This window comes from Pleurodeles waltl, chromosome 4_1 (genome assembly GCF_031143425.1).
Source record: "Pleurodeles waltl isolate 20211129_DDA chromosome 4_1, aPleWal1.hap1.20221129, whole genome shotgun sequence".
In the NCBI taxonomy this organism is placed as follows: Eukaryota; Metazoa; Chordata; class Amphibia; order Caudata; family Salamandridae; genus Pleurodeles; species Pleurodeles waltl.
Genome location: NC_090442.1, coordinates 989,570,569 through 989,588,641, shown reverse-complemented (window position 1 = coordinate 989,588,641; position 18,073 = coordinate 989,570,569). Strand labels below are relative to the sequence as shown.

The window sequence follows — 18,073 nt, the reverse complement described above, 5'->3', positions numbered from 1 at the left end:
ACCTTTGGAAGGTGGCAAGGGCATTCTTTAAGCCAAAGGGCATAACGGTAAACCGATAATGCCCATCAGGTGTAGAGAATGCTGTCTTTTCATTTGCTCCAGGTGCCATCCTAATTTGCCAGTACCCTGGAGTTGAGACCTCTGTAGTCCACACAGAACCTCATTTCTCTTTTGCCATCTTTGGCATGAGGTTTGGGGACTAAGACCACTGGGCTACCCCAGGGACTTTCAGAGAACTCAATTACCCCTGACTCCAGCATCTTGTGGACTTCCACTTTGATACTCTCTCTGACTTGATCAGACTGTCTGTATATTTTGGTTTTGACAGGTAAACTGTCTCCTGTGTACACATCATGGGTACACCGTGGTCAAAGAGAAGAGCGCTGCATACTGCTGTAGGACTTGCCTGCAGTCAGCTTGTTGCTGGGCAGAGAGGGTGTCTGAATAGACAACTCCATCTACTAACCCATCCTTAGGGTCAGTTAAGAGGAGGTCAGGGAGAGGTTCACTCTCTGCTTCCTGATCCTCATCAGTAACCATCAGCATGGTTATGCCAGCTCTATCATTGTAGAGTTTCAGGTGGTTAGCATGAATCGCTCTCTTGGGTGTCCTGCTAGTGCCCAAGTCCACCAAGTAGGTGACCAACTCTTTTTTTCCAGTATTGGGTAGGGCCACTCCATCTCTCCTGAAGTGCCATGGGAGCCAAGCTTTCTGCCCTGGCTGGAATTCTACCAGTGCAGCCTTTTAGTCATACCACAATGTCTGGAGTTGTTGGCAGGCCTCAAGGTTTTTGGATGCTTTTCCATGTAATTCATCCACAGCTCTCAGCATCTTTATAATTGTTACGTTAACAGACTGCTAGTATTATCTTGCTAATGTATTTCTAGCATAGCTGTGCCTTACAAGTGTTTAGCTTTTTGGGCAACTGATGCAGGATGAGGTATATTCTAGCAGTACTATCCCGATCTTGACCTAATAGGTAATTTTGTTGCCTTTCATCCATAAAGTAATTACTGTAGGCCAGTTTGAAGTAGATCTAATAAGGAAAATATTTTAGGATGCTAGTACTTTTGGGGTTTGATCATATGGTCTTGCCTGATTGGTTTTATGACAATTACATTCATGAAGTTTTATCACATTTGTATAGAGCTGATTAGTGCATTTTGTGATAAAGTAATGTTGTGATTAGTATGAGCCATATCTTGTAAAGTTTATACGTGACTATTTTAGGTGTTTTTAGCTTTGTGTTAGGGCGCATGTGAAAGAATTGATTGCTAATTATAGCTTTTTATTGATAAGACCGTACTGTATTATGTAACCTTTAATGTATTATGAAGTGACATTTTTAACTTGTAATTGTGAATTTGTTATGGTCGGCTAGGCTGACAACAATAAAGAAAGAACTCCTGATAATAAAGGACCAGGAGATACAGAGAGATCACCTACCATTCAAAAAAGGGCAAGACCCCTAGATTTACCAAAATTGAAGGTGGAATTAGAAGAAATTATTATTCTATGTTCCGAAATTATGGTAAAGCCAATCCAAATCATTGAGTTGATGAGTTAGTGTATTGGTAATTATCAGTGGGTGCAGTTACACTTGTAAAATGTGTGAGGTAACATAATAAAAATACCTGCACATACTGGTATGGCTACATGAGGAGCGCTGACTTTCGTCAAAGAGTGCTATACACACGTGAGTGCACTGACATATTTGTTTATGCATGCCACAATAGTTCATGTATTTTGCTACACTAATGGAAATTCTTTACTATTACACCTGTGTGAGTCTCTACCTGAAGCTGTCTGAGCACTGTTGTTAAGGATCAAGTGCATCCATCCTCTCCTACAGTTTATTGTAGTTTAGCATGTGGGTATTTGAATGCCCTCAATGAAGACTTAGCCTCTGAGTTACAATGCATGTGAAGTCTCATAACGTGACTTAGAACAAATGGTATCTTGTCACTTCCATTGTGTATTAGATTTTACTTGAAAATTATGTTAGTTGTAAAACCTGGAAGGGTTCATGCTGTTGATTTTACAATCATGTGTTCCAATGGATATGTGATTTCTGCACACATTATCCCCCTGCAATATGTCCAGGCCACTGTCATTGATCTGCTCTGTCTGCAATGTTGAAGCTGGCACCTGCTCCTATTATGTCATGGTATACCAAGCTAGCGGTTCCACAAATTTCCCTTCGTTTACTTTTCTACTATGCTTCCTTGTCTGGGATCTTTCCACCTTTTCCAGAAATGTTTTAGATGCCTAATGCCCAGCAATGAAACATTGACATTTTCTGTTGTGTTTCCATATCAATGGCACATTTCTAATGCACAGAATGGCTTCCAAGCTTGGGACTCAGTGAAATTCCACTTCTGATGTCTATATTTTGATTTTCTCTGCTCTGAATGTTTTTTCATTCTGCATCTTTCTCTGTGGTGTTGCTGTAGTAGTGCCCTCTTCCTTTTAACTGTGCATGCACTTGGATTGCACCATGTTGATATGTTCTCACATGATATATCATTTGGGATTTCATTCACCAGCAGTAAACTGTGTTGGGTGGAGCTTCCTTATTATTTGATGGTAGCCAGAGACCATGGAGAACTGACTAATCTGACTTCTTTTGAATGTAGGTCGTCTTGGTCAGATTGTGTGTGTTCTGAGAAGGCATCTTCAGGTAGCCTTCTGAATTTTGCATGCACACCCTATAAATAGAAACGTACTGGCTGACTGCAGCACAGTATGTTGACTCTTCAATAGCAATTTTTCAGCATCCAGCGTATTCATTAAGGCTACTTTTGTCCACTAAGGCAGTATTTCAGTTCTGAATATTAACAAGAATTCTCTAAGGTTTTTTAAAAGATTCTTTTTATTAGATAGAGCGGGTTCAAAACATAACCGTACAATATATTGTAATAATTTCAGTTCGATCAACAGTTAGTTTGGTACATTACATCACAGTCTCCAGTGGGCCCTTCATGCTCCTGATCCCCCCCCCCCCACCCCCCCAATACCTCCCAGGGGTCTCCTACTGACTCAAACCTGTGTGGGTCATCAGCACACCCCATACCTTTTCTCACTTTCTGGGGCAATCCCATTCCCTTGTAAACCACTGTCTCAGTCTTCTGGCACCAGTATAAGTCTCATTCCCAGTCTGTCAACTCCGGGACTACAGATTTAACCCAGGTTCTCACTATGTTGCATTTTGCTATCCCGGCAGCCAGCCTCAACCAGATCGTCTGATACTTGGGCCACGCAATGTCTCCTTGAACCCCCAGCAATAGTACCCTAGCATCCATTAGGAATTCCAACACCGTGACTTGGGACATTACCCGGGTCAGTTTGAACCAATATTCTTGTATATGGGGGCACCCCCATAGTATGTGAAAGAATGTACCCTCCTCATTACAGCCTCTTAGTCATAATGATGTGTCCGCTCTTGTGTAGTATGTCCGTGTGTAGAACTACCTGTGCAGCATGTTAAGTTAGACCAGCCAGAAGAGAGCCTGGATAGCAATCTCCTGGGGCCCCCGTAGAGCTTCCTTCCAATCCTCATCCTCAAGGGTACCCAGGTCTTCCACCCATGCCTCCCTCAGTATACCCAACAGATCTGGTGTGTTATTAACCAATTTCCTAAGGATCACTGAAACCCCTTTATCAAGTATAGGCTCGGTTAGTATCCTATCTTCCAAAGAGGAAGCCTCAGGTTGTTGCTCACCTTCCTTCATATGTCTCCTGAGTGTATGGCCCAGCTGGAGGTATCTGTAGCGTTCAGTCTCGGCTAGGCCAGATTCTTGATGGAGCTCCTCAAAGCTAATTATTGCATGCCCTCTCCATATGTCTCCCAAGTGCGCAATACCTATCAGTTCCCACTTTTGGAACCCCTGCAAGCCCCTGCAAGTCCGTCAACAGGTCACTGTGCTAGAGCGGGGTCAGGTCAGTTAGCTTCCCCCTCCAGCCCAAAAAGGTGCTTGCCTCCTTCCATGCCCACACCACTGCCAGTGTGTGGTTCAGGAGTACTCCCTCTCATCATGTGTAGCACAACAGGGCCTTCATGCTGCCTCTGCTCATTTTACATCTACCTACCCAGTAAGCTGGATCTTGTTGATCTGCATAGGTCCATTTGTTAGCTATTAGGAGGTGAGATGCCCAGTAGTATTTCCTAACATCAGGGATCACCAAGCCCCTATCGTATCCTCCATTTTGCACCCCCTGCCCATTCCACAGCAGCAGACAAATCTCACTCTCTATGCTCTGAAAGCCCTCCCGAGGGACCCGGTGTGGGGTGTTTTGCAAAATATAAAGGAATCAGGACAAACCTATAATTTTATAGGTTCAGGACAAACCTTTGATTATATATACAGCCGCTCTACCCATTAAGGTCAATGGGAGCTTGCACCAATGAGTCGCATTGCTACCTGGAGCCTCTCCACCTGGAGGGATACATTCCTACTCAGGAATTCCTGAGGATCCCGCGTGATATAAATTCCTAGATACCTAAAGCTATCCAGGACCACTGGAGCTCAACAACAATCCTGTGGCAGTCTGGGCCTCTCACCCAAGAGAGCATAAACTACAGACTTGGACCAATTAATAGTATAGCCTGAGTGGTCCTTAAAAATGCCCAAAACCTGCATGAGCCTGCCAATGGTAAGAGAGGGCTGTGTCACATGTAGAAAAACATATTTGCCATATAAAGATATGTGTTCCTCCCAATCTCCCGGGGCCCATATCCCCCACACCAGGGGGTCCCAACGAACCCATGCCACTGGTGGCTCCAATGCCAGGGCAAAGAGCATAGGGGGGCAAGGGGTAACCCTGTCGGGTGCCCCTCCGCAGTTCAAAACCTCAGGATATCATGCCATTCACCCTCACATTTGCCATGGAAGAGTTGTAAAGTAGCCGCACCCAGGTGCAGAAACGTGGCCCAAAACCTAGTCTCTCAAGAGTGGCAAACAAGTAATTCCACTCAAGAGAATCAAAGGCCATTTTGGCTGCCTGTTCCGCCCAAGGGTCCGCCGTCATATGGAACACACCGTAGAGACGTCGAAGGTTAAGCCTCGTACCCCTATTGCGCATAAAGCCTGATTGGTCCGAATTAATGAGTGGGATAATAACCCCCTGGAGTCTAGATGCTAGGGCTTTGACCAACACCTGGACCTTCATATTCAATAAAGAGGTCTATATGAGCTGCACTCTGTTGGAGGTTTGCCCTCCTTGTGCAGGACCACTATTGTTGTGGTCCTTTGATCCGCTACTAGGATGGTCAGCGCAGTTGCTTCCGCAACATGGCCAACAATGGTTTTGCTATTATGCTGGCCATTTCCTTGTACATATCAACCAGCAGCTCATTAGAGCATGGGGCCTTGCCCAGCTGCAGGTCTCGCAGTTCCTGCAGTAACTCTTCTCTGTTACGTCACCCTCAAGAGTTTCTCTATCTTCCTTAGCAAGTTCCCAAAGAGGAACGACTCTCAGGAAATCAGCACAGTCCCCAAAGGTCATCTTTGTCTTGGGGGCATATAGATCCTGGTAATATGCTGCTAATGTTTCTGCAATGGCTACACCCACTGTCTGCGATAGTCCTGTCTCCCTGTTTACTCGGAGCACACTGGATTGCTACCTGTCCCTGCGCTCCAGCCAAGCGAATCATTTGCTAGCCTTCTCGCCCACATCGTACAATCGATGCTGAGTACCAAGACCAAAACCTGCTTTCAGGCTTGATTTTCGGCCAAGACTTTCAAATCGTGCTGGTGCAGCTGTAATCTATGGCAGTCAGTGGGTGCCCTGGAGATCTGGGCTATCGAATCCAACCGAGCTATGTCAACCTCTATAGCGGTGCATTTCAGTTTGTGTTTCTTTCTTATTTGTACCTATTAGGGCCTGGGCCTGGTCCCTTATGTCTGACTTGAAGGCCTCCCATATGATGCCCACAGAGGGGAATAAACCCAGGTTTTCTGTGAAGGATAGGTCTGTGCCTTCTGTGAGCTTACCCTGCATTTCCTTGTCTCATACGTTCCAAACATTTAATCGAGGCAGGAGCCTCTTGGGGAGGGCATTGCAGTAGGACCTCAACCGGGGAGTGGTCAGAGATCCCTCTTGCATGGTGGGCAACCAGCCAGAACCGTGAGTAATATATATAGTGTATAGTGACTCATTCAGGGATTAATTTCCCACCATAGATCGACAAAACCTAAAGCCCTTGTGAATTGGGGAAGTGGGCCCTCCCCCTTTCCTCTGTCTGGTGACCCTGTCTTGTCTGCTTCCTCATCCACAAGTGAGTTCATGTTGCCCCTTAATATCAAACTCCCCGGGGGGAGACGCACCAACAGATCACCCACTTCTGGAAGAGTTGCACCATGGAGGTGCAGTGGGGTGTACTACGAACATACATTAAGGGGGTCATTATGATCCCCAGCGGTTCAGCCCACCATGCCGGCAGTGAGTGAAAACCGCCCTATAAAGAAAACATGGAGGGCCGCCTAAGGCAGCCCTCCTCCACCGCCAGACTGCCTCTAACAGGCAGCCTGACGGTGGAGGGAATCATTATCCGACAAGGCAGCGCTGCTGCCCCTTCGGATAATGATCCCTACTGCCACCAGCCTGGCAGAAGGGGTGCTCTGGGGCCACCCTGTGGGCCCCTGCACTGCCCCTACACTTGGTGTGGGCAGTGTAGGGGCCCCTGTGCAGTGCCCCATCGCGCAGGTCACTGCCGGATTTACGGGCAGTGATCTGTGCGACGGGTGCAGTGCCGCACAGAGGCATTGACGACGGATGTGGAGCTGCCGGCAATGTCCCGGCCATGCATTCTGCTGGGCCGGCGGCCGGAAACAATGTTTCCACCCGTCGGCCCAGCAGACTGTACATTATACGGCTGCCAGTGTCCCAGGGGGGCTGGCAGTCAGTTAAATGACCGCCAGCATGAACACGGTGGTTAACACTGCCGTGTTCATAGTGAGGCCCTAAGTGTTGTGCCCTCCCAAGTGCTGGACAGCACCACAAAGTGCCTATTCGTATAGTGCGATACCTGATGGGGAGTGAGGGCCTCTGAGGACATTCTGAAAACGTACCTAGGATTGTATTCCACCCACTGCTTGCCATTGGTTTTTCTTTCTTTTGTCACTCACAGTTGCTTCCTTTCTGTTTGCTGGCTCTATTTGTTTTAGCCAGCATGTCTTTGTCCCTTTCTTGTAGTATAGTTTTTTACAACCTCCGTGATTGGCTTCTTAGTTTCAAGCCTTGCTTTTCAGAATGCCCTTTTTAATTTCTCCTGAAGTACTCCATGAGAGTGCATGTCATGTTTATTCCAGCTGTCTCCCTTGTTTGCTTCCCTGTCCCCTCCATGGCACTCTCAAGCACAATGTGCTTCTGTGCATCCACTATGCTCCAAGTTGTGATACCCTTGTGCTTCCATTATCAGTAAAGTTAATTCCTTATAAAAACTATGTTTACACATTTCCATAAGAAGGACCATGAGCTCTGATACATTTGGGTTAGCATATCTATCAACTCCATATAATCAGGCCTTATTTTGGGCATTTTCATACACTGCTAATCAAAGAACCAAACTTTTAGTCTAAAAAGGTTCCAGGTTAAGGATTGAGTTATAAAACTAATATATAATATTTTATTAGTGCAAATGTAAGTAAGAAGACCCTACGTGATGTAGATATTTAAAATACATGCAGGTCTGGTGTGACATTAAGTGGAATTTTGCAATTTATCAGGATTTTACTTTTATTCCAAATGGCATACTTTGTACAGCTATATCAAACAGAGCTGTTGAATAATACTAACTTAATCTGAAAGGACGAGTGTGGCAGCGGAGGCCTTGAGAACAGAACTCTGTTTTTAAAATGGTCTATCTGCCAGATCTGGCCTGTAACTCCAAGAATCCAGCCACCTCCTAGCACATAGTGTCCCTAGCATGCAAGGGCAATAAACTCCCTGCAGAGGATGGGGAAATGGCTACATGTATGTATTATTTTGAGCCAGGACAGAAAACACCAAGAAGATCAAAGACTAAACCTCCCCAGGTCAAAATTAGCATCCACCCTGCTAGGACAGCATTTTAGGATCGCATATTGCTGCGGAGTTCAATTTTATGTTTAGATGAGGCAGAATTGCGAACTATAGCTTTAGTCTGTGACATTTGTAAAGATGGGTAGGTAGCAAGAGAGAGTGAGAGGTGGGGTTGTGGAGTTGACATACAACTAGAGTTTTCTTAAGTCATGCAAGTATGATTTGTTTGCAGGATAGAGCCACCGACAGCCCCCACTTGGGTCCACTTCAAGCTGACAGGTTTAGGAAATAAACTGAATACTGCGATCTGAGTCATATGTTCCAGGAACAGTGTGAAAAGAAAACACAAGATATTCTTCCTATCAAGCAGACAGCAGCTGAAACATGCAAACTTGGTGGGGCTGTGCCGTTAAATAAATTTCAAAATATTTTGATTCAACTGAGCCTGTTTGTAGCGTAGGCACTATGTGCATTCTGCACATTGGTCATCCATTCAGCCAGTGGCGGCTGCTGCAAATCTCAAGAGGAGGCGGAGGGGATGGAGGACTGGTTTTAATAAAATGAAAAATACATTTTCAAAAACGTACTTGCCCGCTCCGCCACAGGCTGCCTCGTTCCTCTTCTAATGGTGTTGGTGTCCCAGCAGTCCCTGTGACACCAGCATAGGCTCCCTCTGCAATCCTGGCACTGCTCTCATGCTATACATAGCATGAGACCAGAGTCAGGATTAATGTGAGCGGCTTGGTCTGCTACTGAGACAGTACACTAAGGTCTGAGCTACTTCTATAACCCAGCTGTGCAACATAACCGGATTGGAGAAACCTAAGTGTGCATGTCAGTTTGGACAGCCTAAGGGAACTAGAGTCCCATTTTCAATACCAATGGACTGACTGGTGTACAAAAAGAATATCCAGCTTTGAACTAATGTGTTGTTCCCTACTTGATGATGTAGCCCGTTTGGCAGATCCAACAAGCATTGGAAAAGCCATTCGGTCTGGGCTACGAGAACTATTGACTTTGTAAATGTGTTTTAGCTATGTTGTATAGCTGTGCAACTGTACAGCATGGGTGAAAGTTAGAAAAAAAATATTATGGCGCAGCTTTTTTACAACATAGCTAAAGTACACTGGCAAAGAAAATAACACTTGTAAGTGAGACCTACTGATTTTACCAATGCTGTTGTGTTGCTGTAAAGCTTTAGCCCCTTGCCACCAGTGTTACCCTCTCTCCAGCCTTTGTTTTGAAAATTCCAGCACCCTCTTAATGTCTTATCTCTGGTACTTGTATGGATACCTGTATCCGCCTGAAGTATTACTTCTTTGTTCTTTATTGCATTATGCACATACTGTGACTTTGCAGTGAAAAAGACAATTACATACACTTAAATGATATGGAATGTGAAAATCAGAGCACAATGTTGGAACTAGTGTGCAAAAAAACATGCAGTGAGTTTGGTAGGCCAGTGGCCTCTAAGGTAGTAAAAGGGGTTGTGATAGGCCTTCCAGTCTATTGCATAATAACAAGAGGAAACAAGTTAGAACTATCACTTCCACCTGACTACAGGGAGTGCAGAATTAATAGGCAAGTTGTATTTTTGAGGATTAATTTTATTATTGAACAACAACCATGTTCTCAATGAACCCAAAAAACTCATTAATATCAAAGCTGAATATTTTTGGAAGTAGTTTTTAGTTTGTTTTTAGTTTTAGCTATGTTAGGGGGATATCTGTGTGTGCAGGTGACTATTACTGTGCATAATTATTAGGCAACTTAACAAAAAAAAAATATATACCCATTTCAATTATTTATCATTACCAGTGAAACCAATATAACATCTCAACAATCACAAATATACATTTCTGACATTCAAAAACAAAACAAAAACAAATCAGTGACCAATATAGCCACCTTTCTTTGCAAGGACACTCAAAAGCCTGCCATCCATTGATTCTGTCAGTGTTTTGATCTGTTCACCATCAACATTGCGTGCAGCAGCAACCACAGCCTCCCAGACACTGTTCAGAGAGGTGTACTGTTTTCCCTCCTTGTAAATCTCACATTTGATGATGGACCACAGGTTCTCAATGGGGTTCAGATCAGGTGAACAAGGAGGCCATGTCATTAGATTTCCTTCTTTTATACCCTTTCTTGCCAGCCACGCTGTGGAGTACTTGGACGCGTGTGATGGAGCATTGTCCTGCATGAAAATCATGTTTTTCTTGAAGGATGCAGACTTCTTCCTGTACCACTGCTTGAAGAAGGTGTCTTCCAGGAACTGGCAGTAGGACTGGGAGTTGAGCTTGACTCCATCCTCAACCCGAAAAAGCCCCACAAGCTCATCTTTGATGATACCAGCCCAAACCAGTACTCCACCTCCACCTTGCTGGCGTCTGAGTCGGACTGGAGCTCTCTGCCCTTTACCAATCCAGCCACGGGCCCATCCATCTGGCCCATCAAGACTCACTCTCATTTCATCAGTCCATAAAACCTTAGAAAAATCAGTCTTGAGATATTTATTGGCCCAGTCTTGACGTTTCAGCTTGTGTGTCTTGTTCAGTGGTGGTCGTCTTTCAGATTTTCTTACCTTGGCCATGTCTCTGAGTATTGCACACCTTGTGCTTTTGAGCACTCCAGTGATGTTGCAGCTCTGAAATATGGCCAAACTGGTGGCAAGTGGCATCGTGGCAGCTGCACGCTTGACTTTTCTCAGTTCATGGGCAGTTATTTTGCGCCTTGGTTTTTCCACACGCTTCTTGCGACCCTGTTGACTATTTTGAATGAAACGCTTGATTGTTCGATGATCACGCTTCAGAAGCTTTGCAATTTTAAGAGTGCTGCATCCCTCTGCAAGATATCTCACTATTTTTGACTTTTCGGAGCCTGTCAAGTCCTTCTTTTGACCCATTTTGCCAAAGGAAAGGAAGTTGCCTAATAATTATGCACACCTGATATAGGGTGTTGATGTCATTAGACCACACCCCTTCTCATTACAGAGATGCACATCACCTAATATGCTTAATTGGTAGTAGGCTTTCGAGCCTATACAGCTTGGAGTAAGACAACATGCATAAAGAGGATGATGTGGTCAAAATACTCATTTGCCTAATAATTCTGCACTCCCTGTACATGTAGGGTAGGTAAGAGGAGGGATGAGGGATTTGGGACAGATGGCTTTTGATAAAAACTGGGAGAAAAGATACATTTAGAACATCTATCCAACTGCCCATCCTCTACAACAACAATGGCATGAATACGTCTTCTTGCCTTTCTTCTCCCACTTCATCCACCAAATGCATGCATAGGAGGATGTAAGTTAATTTTAAGCTGCAAAGAACATAGACATACAAAAAAAGTGGTAATTTTTAACCCATTGATAAGAGAGGGATTTCAGAGCATCTCAGTCAGGGCATGTGCTGGTCATTGGTTGGTATACATCCACTAATAATAATGGGTCAAAACTCACACAGATTAAGGTCAGTCTGTGCTAATTAAAGATGTGATACATATTCAATTTAGTATGTAAATGGGATCTCACACTTTCAGGAAGAGCAAGCAGGCAATCTAGAAATAATTTTAAATTATAGTGAAATCAGTAGAGACAAGGCTCCAAACTGCATTTAGGCCAATGCGTAGAGATAAAACCCAGCAGTAGGGGGAAATTATTATTGCTACTCAATCATTTTCTAGGGCGCTGATTCAATGTTTTCGATTAATATTAGGCTCTTTTAAATGTGATATCAATATTTCAACTGCCCATAAAGAAATGGAGTGACCTGAGTGCACCTAGGGTGATTGTGTAGAAACAGCTAAAATCAAGGGGGTCTCACAAGCCTTCCATGCCGGAACCCTACACGATTTCAATCCAATAACTTCATGAAACTATGATAAGCTGTATGTTGTCAAGGGCTGTACATAACTGCCACACCTTTGCCTTTTGCTTTACTGTCAGAGGAAATGGTAATACCTTCCTTTAGGACACAGCTGTCTAGACTATAAAAGTCACACATTGGTTTGTAGGTGTTTCTAAAAAAGAGCAGCAGAAGAAGGAAAAAGCCAAATGGAAAAAAACTTCTTAAGAAACAAGATAAGAAGACTATCAATTGAGAAGTACCCTCCTCTGATTGGGATGAAGAAGTATTGCCTATTCCCACTCTGGAACTGTTTTTTTCTGACATTGTGATGAAGAAGTAGATATCAAGCAAGGTGGCCTAGCTCTAGGAATGATCATAACCAGATGTGAGTACTTTCCTATCTACAGCACTGCCCATGCTCATTAGCAGCCAGTTTGTCTCCAGCCCTACTGGCATGTGTGTTGATCTGGGCTGATGAGCTACTGTAATGACAGCGTGTTGCAGGCCATTGGGAAGGAGGTGGAAAAGATGGCACCAAAATGGTGCTGGAGCCACAGAGAAGAACAGAGGAGAGGCATGAGAGTTGCCAGGCACATGAATGCAGTAACAGGCCACAAGGTTGCAAATACAACTCAGAAAGCTACTACATTGGTAAACCAGTTGCCAGTTGAGATCCACCTTGTGTCCACATCCACAGATCACTGATACTGGGCACAACAGGCTTCTATACTATATATGGACACCTCTAGAGCCCCATCAACACAAAACCAAGGTAACAATAGGATGAAGCCTTTTCCAATTACCAGTGTTATCTTCACTTATGTACAAAGGCCTTGATCATTTAGGGCCAGATGTAGCAAACATTTTGCATGGTGCAAACTGCGAAAATCGCAGTTTGCGCCATGCAAAATCCCGTTTGCGATGCTCATTCACAATTTGCGAGTCAGTACCGACTCGCAAATTGTGAATGGGACTCACAAATAGGAAGGGGTGTTCCCTTCCTATTTGCGACTCGCATCGCTATGCTAAATTGCTTTGTGACCGCGAATGTGGTTGCAAAGCAATTTGCAGTTACCACCAGTGTCACACTGGTGGTAACCCATTCGCAAAAGAGAAGGGGTCCCCATGGGACCCCTTCCCCTTTGTGAATGTTGCCAAAAAGGGTTTTTCAGAACAGGCAGTGGTCCAATGGACCACTGCCTACTCTGAAAAACCGAAACCAAATGGTTTTGTTATTTTTTTTTATTTTGCAACTCGTTTTCCTCTAAGGTAAACGGGCTGCAAAATAAAAAAAAATGCTTTATTTAAAAAGGAGTCACAGACATGGAGGTCTGCTGACTTCAGCAGACCACCATCCCTGTGAGTGCAGGGACACGCTATGGGGTCGCAAAATGCGGCCCACCTCATTAATATTAATGAGGTGAGTCTTTGCGACCCCATAGCGACTCGCAGTCGGTGTCTGAGACACCGTACTGCATCTGATTTTGCGAATCGGAAATTGCGAGTCGTACCGACTCGCAATTTCCGATTCGCAAAATCAGACTCTGCTATATCTGGCTCTTAGAGAGGAGATGGTATAGCCAGCTGAAAGGTAAACATTCATTAGGCCCTGAGCAAATTCTCTGACTCATTATTTACATTAAATAAAATATTTTAAAAAATGTGCTTTACCTGTGGTTATGGGTGGAGCTGTGGTACTTTCTAAAATAAACAATAAAGGGAAATATTAATTAGTAGAGAAAAATTAAAGTCAATAATTGTTCATAGCATATTTTAGTCTTTAATTTCCATTTCATTGAGGAAAAATATTTAAAAAACGAAATTCCAACCTATAGTTCACAGAATTTTTTATAGTTTTATAGATTAAGAAAGTAAGGATGTACACAGACATCTTCCTATAGGAATTGTCACTAAAAACAGTTTTATAAAGTTTCTGCAAGAGGGAACTTTTTCTCTAAAATATAGTTCCACTATATGTTATGTTTTATCACAGTCATCATTTATGTACTTTATGCCGACTATCATCTTTTTTCAATTTATGCAGATTTTCCAGAAATTTGAATATCTTAGAATCCAAAAAAACGATTTATATTTGACTCAATACATCAAATTAGAAACGATGAGAAGTCACTGGTACCCCCTTAAATTATGAAAGCCTAGGTGGAACTAACAGGTTCTGCTTGAGGTTTGAAAAGTGTTGGTAGCAACTACTCCTCATCATGAGACTGTCCCAGTTCCTCTCCTCACTTTGAACTCAGATGTATTGAACCACTGCAGATAATCAATCTTCAGTTTCTGTATAATGTGCTAGTAACTCTTCTTGGGACCCATGTTATGGTAAGACTGAAGAAACACCACATCAGATTACTAGACCCACACTGGGATGTGTAAAATTTGAATAACTATAATTTTATGAGGGTACTGAAGACTCAAGAATGCTCTGTGGCACACAACTATAACTCGTGACATTCTCACGCACTTCCCATGACCTCACATAATCATATGACATCGCTGACAACATTTTAAATAATTTCAATAGTGACATAGCCAGGGTTATAACTAGGATATCTTGTTTTAGATTTAAACCTATAACAACTGATGAAACCCTGGAAAAAGGCAACAACCCTTACCAGTGTAAATATATAAACACTGATAAAAACCTTCACAACCACAAACTAAAATGCCATTCAAAGAAAAAAGTGAGAGAGAATGAGTTACTTTTAGTTCTTCCTGAGGTGGGCAAAACAATGTAACCTTGTTATACAAGGAAGCAGCAAGAAAAACTGGTCGAATGTTATTCTACTTGAGGTCTGTTGTTTAGGGATACCACTAAAAAACAAGTTACTTATCTTTGGTAACACACTATCTGGTACAGACAATACCTAGCTACAGATTCCTTACCTTTGAATTTCCCAGGCGTCAGATTGGGTCCAGAAACCCTTGCATGAGCAGTACCCCTGTGCGCCATTGGGTGGCTTAGATGGGCTACAAGCACATCACCAGCGTTGTTGGCGCTGGAAGTGATGTCGTGGTCACCTCTATAGGTGCCACCCAGGTGTGCAGACGTCACTTACTTTTCACGACTTTCCAGGCCAGAAGCACAGAGCCATAAAGTGAACTGATGAATGTGTGTCAAAAATAGGGCCCTGAAAAGGGGAAACAGCCCTAGCCCTAGAAATATGTCTGCAGAGCAGGGAGGTGTGGGTGGGTCTGTAAGGAATGTGCAGCTAGATATTGTGTCTACAAGATAATGCATTAACAAAGTTAAGTAACTTGTTCATCTGATAGAGTCATCTAGCTGCAGATTCCTTACCTTTGAATAGATACCCAAGTCATATCCTGCTGGTGGTGGGCTGCAGACAACTTTACCTAGACTAAAAAGTCCTGCAGGACCGAATAGGTGAAATGCCCATTTCTGCAGACTTAACTGTTCAAGCAGATATCTAGGGCTGAAACTTAATGAGCTAACACTGTGGTTGCAGCTTTTCCTGTGGTGGAATGGGCCCTCAAGTCCTCAGAAGGTTGCTTTTTATCCAGGGTGTAGAAGATCTTGACACAGAGAACGACCGAGCATGATACGGTTCAATTCTGTACTGCCTGACCTTTTGTAGCACCTATAGAGACCACAAAGAGTTGGTCATCCACCGGAACTTTTTTGTGTGGTCAAGCTAGAACGACAATGCTCTTTTTGGATCCAGGTGGTGGTGTCACATCTCTTCTTTAGTGGGATGTGGAGGAGTGTAAAAGGTGGGCAGGGTGAAAGACTGTCCCAAATGGAATGGAGTCCCCATTTTCAGGAAGAAATAGGCCTGGGTGCAAAGCACCACCTTGTCAGGGAAGACACTAAGATAGGGAGGATTGGATGATAAAGTCTGCCTCCCGGCAGAGAATATTGTCACCAGAAAGGCTGTCTGTGCAGAGGCTAGAAAGGAGCACACATGAGGTAAGTGAGAACCAGATTCAGGTCCCACTGAGGCGTGATGAAGAGCGAAGGGGAAAACATATGTACAAGCCCTTTCCGTAACCTATTTAAAATAGGGGACTTAAATAAAGAGGGTTGGTCAGGCAGCCACAGGAAGGTGGACAGAGCAGGAAAGTAACCCTTAAGAGTGCCCTGCTGGGCAAGGGTAAGAATGAAGAGGAGGATATCAGAAAGAGAGGCAAAAAGAGGGTCAATAGACTTTTCTGTACAATATTTTACAATTTTTGCCAACGGCAGGTGTATGCTATTTTGGTGGCAGGCCTCCTGACCATCAAAATAACTTTACAGACTTTGGGAGGAGGGTCAAAAAGCTATCAACTTTTGCTGCTTAATCTCCACGCAAGGAGGCGGAGAGCTGACAGGTTCGGGTGGAGAACCCTCCCCTGCTGCTGCTACAGAAGATCCTTCCTAAAGGGCAGCCAGATTGGAGAATCAATGCTCATTTTCAGAAGCTTTGGATACCAGATTCTCTGTGTCCAGTCCGGAGCCACAAAGATAACTTGGGCCTGTTCCTTCCCGATCTTCTTAAGAACTCTAGGAAGAAGTGGAATTTGCAAAAAGACTTACAAGAGGCCTGAACTCCACTCGAGACAAAAGCATCTCTGAGCGATAGCTGCTGTGGAGACTCCAGTGCAAATCTGCTGACCTTGTGCATTCTTTTCGGAGACGAACAGATCTAACCAAGGCTCTTCCCACTGCTGAAAGGGTCCTTTCACCACTTCTAAATGGAGAAGCCACTCATGACTCACTAGGCATTGACAGCTGAGTTTGTCTACCCTACCAGTTAGAGAACCTGCCAGGTGTTCAACCACAAGGGTTATGCCCTGCTGTTCCAGCCATGTCCATAGACGCAGGGCCTCTTGACAAAGGGTCCATGACCCCACCCCACCATCCTTGTTGCAGTACCACATGGCACTGGTGTTGTCATTGAACACCTGCAGCAACTTCCCCTTGGCAAGGAGAAGAAATGCTTTCAATGCTAGTCGGATCACACGGAGCTCCAGCAAGTTGATGTTGAGTCTGGATTCCACCAGAGTCCTCTGATCTCCACCTCTCCCAGGTGGCCTCCCCATCCCAGAAGTGATGCATCTGTCACTACTGTCAGATCTGGTTGGGGAAGAGAGAGGAGTCTGCCTTTGGCCCAATCGCAGTTCGTAAGCCACCACTACAGGTCTTTTGCAGTTCCGTGCCAGATCTGGACTATGTCAGAGAGATCACCCTGATGCTGCAACCATTGCAGAGTTTGCATATGCCATCTGGCATGATTTACCAGCAGGATGCAGGAGGCCATGAGGCCCAGCAGCCACACAGTCATTTTCACCAAAATCCAGGATAGAGGCTGAAACATCGGTATCATAACCTAACTATTATGGACTCACTGCTGGGGAGGATAAGCTCGAAACTGCACTGTGTTCAGAACAGTTCCAATGAAAGGGAGTGTCTGACAAGAAATCAGGTGTGACTTCTGCACATTTATAGTGAACCACAGCAAATGCAAGAGGTTTGTCGTAGACTGAAGGTGGGAGACAACAAGCTGGGGTGAACCCGCCTTCAACAGCCAGTTGGAAGACTGAAACCCCTAACCTGCACAGATGAGCTGCAACTACTGCCAGTGGAAGAGATAATGTTGGATTCTCCCTCCACCTGGTACCCTTGGTCTTGCAGAACCAGACTAGGAGTGATTAGAGGCTGCAGCTGCTAGGTGGTTGGTGCAGATGACTTCTGGCTACCAGACCCACAGGGTCCAAATGCACCGCACCCATGTCCTTGCACAGCTTGGTGACCCTGCACAGAACAGTGGGTGGCACGCCCATTCCTTAGCCACGAAAGGGCCAAATGGCTGACAGGGGGCGAAGTGTCACTGAGAGGCCAAGGAATTGGGCATAGCCTGTGAGTCCTTGAATTGCTCCAGTGCTTCTTTCTGAAGAGATGAGTCTTGTTAAAGGGCATGTCCATGAAGTTAGCCAGGACATTCCCCGAAAAGCCAGATTTTCTCAGCTAGGTGTGGCGCCTCAACACCACTGTCGAAGAAGTTGCTCTGCCTAGCGAGTCAGTTGTGTCCAAGCCATAACTAATGGTGAACTTCGCTGCATTTCTCCTGCCCTTCACTGCTTGGGAGAGGATGGCTCGAGCCTCCACCAAGACTGTAGCAGCACTTGCAAAACTGTATCCCACAAAGTATGAGAATAACGGCTCAAGAAGCATGCAGTGTTTACTG

The 18,073-nt window shown here is 44.5% G+C and overlaps 1 protein-coding gene across 50 annotated transcripts in view; it reads right to left on the bottom strand.

Annotated features, from left to right (window-relative positions):
- Positions 1-18,073, bottom strand: part of LOC138288307 (mucin-19) — a 1,675,551-nt gene that overhangs the window by 1,133,637 nt on the left and 523,841 nt on the right. For all 50 annotated transcript variants that reach the window (XM_069229764.1, XM_069229784.1, XM_069229763.1 and 47 more), the window contains one exon: positions 13,545-13,574. In XM_069229764.1, the coding sequence (XP_069085865.1) occupies positions 13,545-13,574 (30 nt within the window). The remainder of the gene's footprint in view (positions 1-13,544; positions 13,575-18,073) is intronic.